Source organism: Sparassis crispa (genome assembly GCF_003851025.1).
Source record: "Sparassis crispa DNA, contig_000001F, whole genome shotgun sequence".
Lineage (NCBI taxonomy): Eukaryota > Fungi > Basidiomycota > Agaricomycetes > Polyporales > Sparassidaceae > Sparassis > Sparassis crispa.
Window position 1 is genome coordinate 3,046,831 of NW_020939748.1, and position 10,074 is coordinate 3,056,904.

Below are 10,074 nucleotides of genomic sequence, written 5' to 3' on the forward strand. Positions count from 1 at the left end.
GCTCGAGCCGCGACCGACGATCACCTCAGCGTCTGACTGTCAGTACATAGGTACGGGGAGGCACGACTCTAGCGCTGAATTTTTCTTCATGGCTTTGTCCGGTCTTTTCAGAATACGCAGCCGCAAAAACCTCAAGGGCCATGAGAGGAGGAAGTCCGAGCCACCGGCCCCGCTACCTGTCGCGGCAAGTGCAGTTACCTTCCCTTCGTCTGAGCTGCCATCTTCAGAGGTTACTGCTGCGCACAGCACCTCACCCTTGAGCGCTGCACTCTCCGACTCTGCTGTGCCTACGATCTCTCTATGGACTCATCTGGATTCCCCACCGCTGTCTATGCCAGAGGTTGTGGTGTTTCCTTCACCAGATACTTCTTCTCCCGTTCCACAAGAGAGTGGGGATGGATTGTACGCCAACGGTTTCCATAATAATGCCACTTCCGATTCGTTGGTGACCGGCGTTTCTGTCTCGACCACTGACGATGACCGCGTTATGGGAACACTTACCGTGGTTTCTACCGAAATCAACAAGCAGCGCAGCAGTTCGAAGGTCGAGCAAGCGTTGAACGCCCTGGGTACTTGATTTGACTGTCTTGCAATTTCACGACTAATACGTCAATGACAGACGACAAAGTTACTACGATCCAGGGTCAGGAAACTCTGGCAACTACTCTATATGCCCCAATCAAGGCGGCAGTGGCTCTTGAAGCTGTCAGTAACATTAAACAGTCTATCGAAGACGGCATAAGTTCATTCCTTGACGGCATGCCTGTTTTGATGAACGCTTTGGACGAAGTTGCAAAGCTTCACCCTTTCGTTGGAGGTGGCTGGCATGTGTCATGCGAACAAACCAGAGACTAACGAGTTTTCTAGTGGCCGTCCTCGCGTTCAAAGCTGTTTATACGCTCGAAACGAAGCGGCGAGCAAACGACAATAAAATTATCGCTCTGTACGTGGAGATGAAGGATATGATTGCGGTTTTAATTCAGTGAGATCTTCTCATTTTGTTTCGGACTTCAACCCACAACAGCGACATACCAGATTGAAGACTGTAAAAGATGAAGAAGATGTTGGCCCGGACGGTGTCACTCTAAAGGGCCGTCTGCAGAATCTTGTGAAGAAGACTGCGGATGACATGAAGAACTGTGCGAACACATGTGATGCATATTCGAAGATGAAGCTACTTGCGAAGGTCCTCAAAGGACCACTATGGGAAGGCACTCTCACGAATTTCGGCATTATATTCACGAAGCGTAGAACCGAATTCGAATTTGCTTTGTCTATTCATATTGGCCGCGGGGTTGACAAGGCGAATCGGAAACTGGACAATCTAGCGCAAGAGCTGAAAGAGAGGTAAGTTCGTTCCTTTCAGCTGGACTACGTAGGTTATGCATCACCGTCTTCAGGACAGACATGTTACTCCAGTTCATGCAATCCTATGTTCCGCTAGAGCAAAGGGAACTCGTTGCATTAGTGCAAAAGAAAGGAGGGACTAAGGCTGTTATGGATAACGAGAACGTGCTGAAGGAGCTTAATTCGTACGAATCAAGGCGTCCTACGAAGACTGGTGACACGCAAAATCAAGCAAGTTTGGGACATGCTCGCACGAGCAAAGACGATTTCGAAGAATTGAAGTCGGATCTCCGCCACGATCCTGCCGCGGCTGCCATCAACAATTTTCAAACGTTTGAGCGCAAGTTTGCGATACAACAGAGGCAGCTCATCGAGGAAGTGGACAGAGTGGTAACGCGCGAGAGTGATCGGGTTATCCAGTCAGTAACCTCTGGACCGCACGACAAGGTCGTTGATCGGGTGAGCATCTTGTACTGCAGCTCTAGCCCAATCTGTTCAACGTGCGATCTACATGCAGGATCTTTACAACGTGTGGAAGGAAATGGTCTGTTCTGTAAGACTCTGCTTGGTTTTTTCGGACTGATATCGGATAATTAGGCATGGCGCGGTAGTGTGAAGGCCCGACACTTCGTCCTTGCTCTTCGAGATTACTATCAGGAAAAGGCAGACAACAAGAGCAGGATGGAGTCCGCCTTCGAGACCGTTCCGACCTCTGATCCTGATGCGTGGGCTCTGGAATATCTCAGTGTCAAGAGGTTACAGCCTATCGTCGATGCGTTCGACGATGACGCTTCAGGATTCATAACTGTGGCGGAAGCCAACAAATTGATAGCAATTCGTCCTCTCGACTGGAGGTGAGTACTTGAGTCGATATCGCCGCTTGCCAGACAGATTTAATTGTTCCGTGACAATAGCTTACTCCACTGGATCGCCTATTGGGCTGTCGGTAAGTTTGACTGTCGTTCACAATTTTCTTGCTGTTGAAATTGTCATGCAGGATGGCAGATCAATGCCACAATCTATGTCGGCAGGATCAATGAGCTACTCGGAAAGATGTTTGCAATAAAGGGAGAAATCCACGCTGCGAATGGTCGCTGTGTCGACCAATACCTTGACACTGTATGGACGGGGATCACCAAGTTGACTTATTCGATACCGCCCTTGTCATCCAGCGACGATATTCAAGCACGATTCAAGAGTCATATGGATGCGGAAGAGGAGCGTATTCGCAGAAATTTGGAGGCTATACGACACGACATCGATGACGTGGAGACATTGCCGCTAATCACAGGACCTGGAAGGATCGAGAAGGTCAGAACCTCCTCATCTACTGATACGCCCGACCTTGACGTTGTCCGCTCCTTTCGCATCCTAGAATATTTTCCCGTTGATTTACTTGCTCTTAAAGCGCGACTTTGAGATCATGCGACTCTGTCGAACCAAAGTGGTCAACAGGGATGAGCTGTGGGATTGCGCTGATAGTCTGAAGTGGGTGTTTGATGCTCTCCAAGCCCGTCACGACGAGCTAGAAGGTGCGACTACCTTAACATCATTTGTGGACCAATCTGATTCACAAATATCTAGATATTTTCAGACAGCAAAAGCTCGACCTCAATCAACAATTCAAAACTATCTGTGCCGAGCTCGTACGTACCTTTATCACAGCTGTCGCGTAGTATGGCCGATTTAATTTCTTTCGTAGTTTGACTTCTGGCATGACCCCACAACTTTCTTCTCAAGATCAAACCTACGGTCATTCGAATTTCCTACATACTTGTACAAGGACGAGGAAGAAGCTCAGGATATCCGACCTGAGGACATCCTCAATTATCCCCTTGACGAAGATTACCCATACGATTGTGCTGCGTACGAAATCAGTGACCCGGAAGTCGAGACGGACGGAGATCACAAGGCGGAAGGTCATCTCAAAGCGCTGTGAGCTCTAATGTTTTATGTCTTTATCTGTCTCCATACTCATGCTGTTGATAGTGTAGGCAGGTGGCATGTGGTACTCGCTGAAGGTGACGAGTATCCATGTCAATGTATGTTCGTCTTCGACGTCCATGTGTCTGCGGATGGCCAGAGCATAGAGGGCTCGGGGAAAACTTCCGAGGGTACAGCGTATGCCATAAGCGGAGCAACCGAAACGGATTCTGACGGTCAGATATCCTATCATTTTACCCAGAAGTATACTGCTCGGTTTTCAACGAAGTGCTTCTGTGGCCACCTCAATGAAGAATGCACCACGCTTCAGGGTGTCTGGGGCTATGGTTCTGCAGACGGCTCCAACGACGATTTTGTCATGTCGCGACTGGCACCAGAAGTTCTTACATACCGCCCCTCACCCCGACAATTTGCCGAGAACAGGATTAAAGCTCTCTGGAAATTCGTGCTGTCAGCAGTCGAAGGCCAAGTCCGCAGGCAAATCTGGTCCTGGTCCCATTTCAAGCAACGCCGCGATATTCGGAAACGATACGTTCAATTGCTGATTCGCAAATGGGACTTTGGGCGTCTACTCGAAGGAGACGAGGAGGACGAGCTTACACGGTGTCGGAAGACCCTCACACCTGCAGAAGCTCGGTTTTACGAGACTTTGTACAACTTCCGGCTCAGAGTCACTCCTGTTCATCTGTGAGTCCTCTTCAGACACAAGCCGACTGTGTGTTAACGATGTATTTTGGCCAGTGGCGTCTCCTGCGATAACTGCCATGGCATCATTGGCGGAACACGTACAGTCTGCATAGACTGTGATACAGACACAACCGTCGATTTCTGCGATGACGAACGCTGCCTGAGTGCAGAGGTCCAACGATCCGACTTGACATCGCCTCACCTTCCATCACACGCTGTATACAAAGTCAGGAGAGTGGTGCATCAGCGAGAGTTCGGCCCTGTGGATAGGGAGGCTCGAGTAGCGTTGCAAAACGCTAGGGCGGCATTCAAGGACGCTGTGGAGGTGCAAAAGGAACGGACCGAGGGCTCAGCAAAGGAAGATGATCGTACGGCCAAGATGGTGAATGATAAGCTGAAGTGCCTCGTCTGTAAGAAACGCGTCACGCAGCCTTGTTGGTTCTGCATGACGTGTTGGGGTGAGTAGTCCTGGCTCGCGAGTAATGCATCGACTCACTTATTTCTTCAGATGTATACATATGTCTGGACTGTGACCCGAAGGATGGCATCACGATCGATGGTCACGACCAGAGCCATCCATTGGTACGATGCCAGGAGGAAGTTGCCGTCAAGGAATCCTTGACAGTGGAACAACGGATGGAAGCCCTGGAAAGTAAATTTGGTACTGTGGACGGCAAGATTGCCCAGGTCGACGAAAAGGTTGCCCAGGTCGACGAACGCTTGCTACGCATCGAACAGCTACTACAGACAATGCATCTGACCATGAGTGCTTCTTCGCCCAGCACAGCGGTGTCGAGTTCGGCAGAGAAAACAAAATAGTGCATTCACAGATTATACTAATTGGACATTAGGAAGCTTCCGACGTTACTGCTCTCCATGTACACCCGCTACGATTTTTACAATGATATGAATATTTCATATGGTTCTTTGAATTTTTCACTTGCGACGATTACACTTTTCTAATGGCATGGTGAAACTCAAGCGCCGCGGAGATTGCGGAGTTTCCCCGATTAACCGGAGTGAGAAACCCTGTGGCTCAGCAGTGGATGAGGTGCTCACGGCGTCATCAGGCTTGGATACTCACGCAGTACAAAATCCGTCGATGGCAGATGTTAACTATCATTTGAACTGAAATTTGAGACCTCTGTCGGAATGGCAAAATCGGCGGTCGTTGACTGGCCTCCAGCTATATCGGACTCGCAGCTCGAGGCTTTGACACTTCTGGCGACAACATGATATGCGTTATCGCATGGGTTGGTATATCTTCCTCTAGAAAAAGTGCAACCGCCAGCTCCTACCTCAGTGATCCACGCTCCCATTGCCTTGTTTCCGTCACCGATCCCTCGCCATCTCTTCCACCTCGCCCAGACACTACAACGAACTTACAATGTGCTGTACGCACGCGTTGCAACGGACGAGAAGTTCCTGGATCGTGTCATGGGCGAGGTGGAAGGATGTTGAAACGGAGGCAAAAAATGAGATCGGCACAGGTGCCGATCCTTAGCTACAACTTGGGGGAATCTATTATGCACACTTCGTGCGGGCGCTGGGTGACCGGATTGGAGGGTCCGTTCTACCATGTCTAACCATGTTTTATGCCGGCAAGTGTGCTTGGTTTTCTGAGGTGCCGTCTCCAGGATGAACGAGTCAATTTTACAGGTCCCTTTGTTGGATTTGCCGGTGCAGCCTTCACCGATGTTGTCCGTCAGGACGTTCTTTCGACTGTTCATCCGTTGATATGGGAGCAGCATGACGAGTCTCTGGGAACACAGGTAGCGCGATCATTTCGCGCTCTCAAGAACGCTTGAAGCAGTATTATGCATGAACTTCCTACCATCCATGGACTGGACCGCTCTGAATGGCCGAGCACACGATATCCTTACCCCTCCAAATACTGTCCCATTTCCGCTGTCAATAACACCATCGATCTCAAATTTTCATACACTGGTGTCGTCAAGAATAAGTTGGTCTTGATGGACCTACTCGATGCCGCATACTCTGACTTTGATCGCATACGGACAATACTCCGTGAAGAGCAAGTGCAAGATGTCCACCACAAAATCGAGGAGCTCGTCCGTTCGTTGCATTCGGCGGGCTATGTGCATGGAGACGTGCGCGATTCAAATATTCTGGTCGCGCCGCGGGAGAATGGCGATATGGATGTCAGACTGGTCGATTATGATTGGGCAGGAATGGCTGGTGAAGCGCAATACCCCCCGCTCATCAACCGCAAAACTGTACGTCGCCCAGCAGGGGCTATATCTGGAAGTGCGATAGTGAAGGAACACGACCTAGAGATGATTACTTTCATGTTTCAGGATCTCCTGCAGTAGGGTCGCTGCGTTCTGGTTGTGTGTGAAGTACAATATTCGACGGGTGAAGATTTGTGTACGGCGTACGGTGCGTTCAGATCAGATTGACTCGAGCATTCTCGTTGATATATTACAATTATCCTGGCATCCTCAGATACTCACCCCACTGTGATCCACGTAAATGCTCCCCTTGGGCGCAGCGTGACGAAACGCTCTCTCGTTCAAGTTCGCCGGCATGCTCTTGAGGATAAGGCACTAGGTTGCAGGCGCCATCGGGCAGGCCGCAGAGCACATATTAGGCTTCTCTGGGATGACCAGTCCATTCATGGCGCTCGTGAACCACTGCGAAGATGCCCGATATGGAGCGAGACATTCCGGATAAGGCAAGGGCGGGATTCGACCGGCGTCTAGACGGCAAACAGATGGTATCCCAGTCCGTCGAACACCTCACTCGCTATCGAACTCAGATACACACTCCTACTATGAAGCTATATTTTTTTCACCCTATAGGTGTGGAGCTTTGCGAATAATCCTTGGCCATCGCGTCCGCACGGTGCGATGCGAGCTACAGGGGCACCGTCGTCAGAACTGGAATTAATTATCTGCAGGAAAAATCAATTCCAGTTTTGACGATGGTCCCCTAGCTCACAATTCATCGAGTCGATACCCAGTTCTGATCAAAAGCAGCCACAGATATACACCGCACTGGCAAATATTCTCATCTCATCCTGTTCTACCGTCTCATCCTCGCCCACTGGCGTCCAACTCTCAGAAAACCTCCCAGATGGCCTCCCTAATCGACTTGATCACGTCCGTTGCGCTGCTGATCTACATGCTCTTTGCATATGCTTCTGAATACTTGGCGCCACAATTCTCGACTGTATCTGGGTTCGCAACAATAATGATCTATGGTTCTGATATGATCGCTGCTTCCTGTTCGCTCTTGATTCCAGTCTCGCTGGTTGCAATTGCTGTTTCCTGTTATCCTTCTCTGCGCTTGACCGCATATCTCGCTGCCGTGCCCGTCTCGTACCTAGCACACCTTCTCCAAGACGCATCGGCTGTTTATATCGCTTCCTTCGCGTCTTCAATACCTGGCTCCTCCTTCTCCACCAGCAAGAGCAACTCCTCCGCCACCTTCGTCCGCACTGCAATCCTGATTCGCACTGCAATCCTGATTGGCACCTTCCATATGATTTCCGACTGGTACGAAACACACGGCTGCGATATCGCGCCTGTTGACTACCCGGCATACGGAATCTCTACTCACTGGGCGAGTATCAGCATCTCTGTTCGAGACAAACATGGGGCTCATTACTGAGTAGATTGACAATCTTGACATTAATCGTGCGGTCACTGCTGCTTCTGCATTCGTCGGCAAGGCCCTCGATCGAATCGTTGCCAACTGGACTGCGACAAGGCTTAGGACTGGACAAGATGCTGCTCTCGTCGCTGCACTACAGGATGCTCTTCACGATGCTCAGAAGACGATCAAGGAGAGGGACGAAATTATTCAAGAATTTGACGCTGCTGTTCATGGCCTGGAAGCTCGGCTTGAGTCTCTCTGCCCTTCTGTCGACGAGAAGAGCCACGAGTTGGCAGAACGCGCCGACGCCATTCATGGCTTGACGTCTAAAGCTGCTACTGCGAAGACAGCACTTGTCGGGCTGGGGGCACGCGTCGAGAACCAGGCTGCTGCGATCCTGGATGTCACTGACCAGCTCACATGGGCTCGTCAGGACATCGCCGACGCTGAAAGCGCTATTATCGAGTCGAACGCCAGGATCACGTCTCTCACGGCCGATCTTGCCTCGGCTCACCGCGCGACCGCAGACGCACAGAAGAAGCTCTCTGCCCAGGACACGCTCGTCGCTGACCTGAACGAAACGCTCGACCTCGCGTGCGAGAGCCTCCACGAGAAGAACCAGCTCGTCAAGGAGCGTGACAAGGAGATCGGTGGCCTGAACGACACGCTCGACCTCGCTTGTGAGACCATCCACGGGAAGAACCATCTCGTCAAGCAGCGCGACGCCGAAATTCTCAAACTCCGAAGGCAACTGGATGAGCAGAATGCCCAATTGGTCACTCATGCGAGGATTGTCGAGGAGCTTGCCGCTGCGAAGGTATGTTTTCCTTTCTCGGTAGGAACGTAGAGCACTCATGCCCCTCCCACTAGGACGACGCAAAGCGACTGCAAGCGATGGTCGATCGTCGAGACACAGAACTCAAGCAGAAGACGCGCGCTCTTGCCGTCTGCACCGACCAACTCACTGACGTCAACCGCGACCTCCAGCAATGCGAGACCCTCGCACGCATGGAGAAGTCCGAGCTTGAGTCCCACACCCGCTCCCTCCAGAACCGCGTCGACGCTCTGCAAGCCCAGCTATCACTGAAGGTGCTCGAGATTCGTGCTCTCGCCGACGACTGCACGGATCTGGAAGCGTGCCTGGAAGAGTCCGCGTCGACCGTCTCGCGCTTCCTGCGGGTGAGGAACGAGCCATCTGCTGGGCCGATGCGATCCCTGCGTGCGCGCCTGCGATGGCTCTGCCGGGACAGCCAGCGGCTGCTCGAGCAGGATGTTGTCATCGACGACGACGGGGGCGATTCGCTGAATAACGCGCTCCAGGAGTGGAATGACCTTCTCGAAAAGGCTGGTCTGGTTTCGACCACGTCGTGGGAGGACGCCTGGCTGGACGACGCGGTCGAACCCCAACCCGAGAGCACAATCACCTCTGCCGCTCCTCCTTCCCCGATGGTGGACGATGGATTGGCAGTACGACTTCGGGTGACGTGCCACCACCTCGTGCAGGAGCGGGCAAGGACAGAGGAGCTGCGGACCCAACTGGATAACCAAGGCTCCCGTCTTGCGATGTGTCGCACCGCATTGCTTCTGGCCAGCGACGATCTTCGTCGGCTGCGCGTTATCGCCCACTCAGCACGCATGTCTCCCAACGCGGACGGGCTTGCTGCGAGCTTGGCGGAGTGCAACGCGCAGATCGCCACGCTCATCTTTACGAAAGACTCTCTCGAACTCCAAATGGCAGACCTTCGGGCCGACGTCTACGCTACTCGTGCTCGGAACCAGACGCTTGAGGCGGAATTGGAGGATCAGGGCAGTCGGCTGAAGCTCTGCCAAGCTGCTCTTCGTCTTAATTCCGAGAAGCGCAAGTCGAGCAAGCGCAAAATGTCTGCAGCTCCCGAGTCTGCTGTCAAAATGCGGTCGGAACCTGTCCTCTGTGAGGCTATCCCCTCCGCTCTCCAGTCACCCAGTGCTATGTCTACTCGTGCTCCGCTCTCGGCGCTTTCTGTCAACGTTACCTCGCACACGAACCTTTCTGCCGACCGCCGCTCTAATCTTGCCAAGGTGTCTTGAACTGATCTATGCTGTCTCTTTGCTACCCTTTTTGATTTGGAACAACTGTGTGTGCTGCTTCGTGAATTTGGTTCGTTTCTTTGCACCGCTTAATGGGTTTGGATCGTCATTGCCGCCTGCATATATTCTGGTACTGTATCACTGCTTGGTTGGACATGTTGCTACGATTTGGCTGGTCTCGTCTTGTTATATACCCTAATTAGACTCTGGAATACACTGCTCTGTTCAAATTCGACACTCGTTGCACTTAGATGGTGTGTACGAATGCCTTTCAGACCAGGTGCATCGAAAAAATACTCGCCGAATTGCAGAACACCCACTGAAAATTATTCCCCAAGGCAGGAAGAAAGTGCAAAACTGCACTCTATCGAGCAGCATTTGATAGCAATATAATTAGAACATGCGTATGTA

At 51.6% G+C, this 10,074-nt stretch overlaps 3 protein-coding genes across 3 annotated transcripts; all 3 read left to right on the forward strand.

Annotated features, from left to right (window-relative positions):
* Nucleotides 1-331: 331 nt before the first annotated feature.
* SCP_0210790 (hypothetical protein) lies at nt 332-4,797 on the forward strand (the record flags this gene model as incomplete). The annotated part of the gene is made up of 15 exons (XM_027754989.1): nt 332-569; nt 620-817; nt 868-982; nt 1,036-1,347; nt 1,401-1,806; nt 1,865-1,891; nt 1,945-2,201; nt 2,262-2,293; nt 2,345-2,658; nt 2,723-2,879; nt 2,932-2,993; nt 3,050-3,282; nt 3,337-3,978; nt 4,033-4,436; nt 4,487-4,797. The coding sequence occupies 15 exons, from the start codon at nt 332-334 to the stop codon at nt 4,795-4,797; spliced, it is 3,708 nt and encodes a 1,235-aa protein (XP_027610790.1).
* Nucleotides 4,798-5,795: 998 nt separating this feature from the next.
* Nucleotides 5,796-6,311, forward strand: SCP_0210800 (hypothetical protein; the record flags this gene model as incomplete). Its single annotated transcript, XM_027754990.1, has 1 exon — nt 5,796-6,311. One exon carries the CDS (start codon nt 5,796-5,798, stop codon nt 6,309-6,311), a length of 516 nt encoding a protein of 171 aa, XP_027610791.1.
* A 763-nt stretch (nt 6,312-7,074) lies between these two features.
* SCP_0210810 (hypothetical protein) lies at nt 7,075-9,663 on the forward strand (the record flags this gene model as incomplete). The annotated part of the gene is made up of 3 exons (XM_027754991.1): nt 7,075-7,527; nt 7,616-8,413; nt 8,467-9,663. 3 exons carry the CDS (start codon nt 7,075-7,077, stop codon nt 9,661-9,663), a joined length of 2,448 nt encoding a protein of 815 aa, XP_027610792.1.
* Nucleotides 9,664-10,074: the final 411 nt, after the last annotated feature.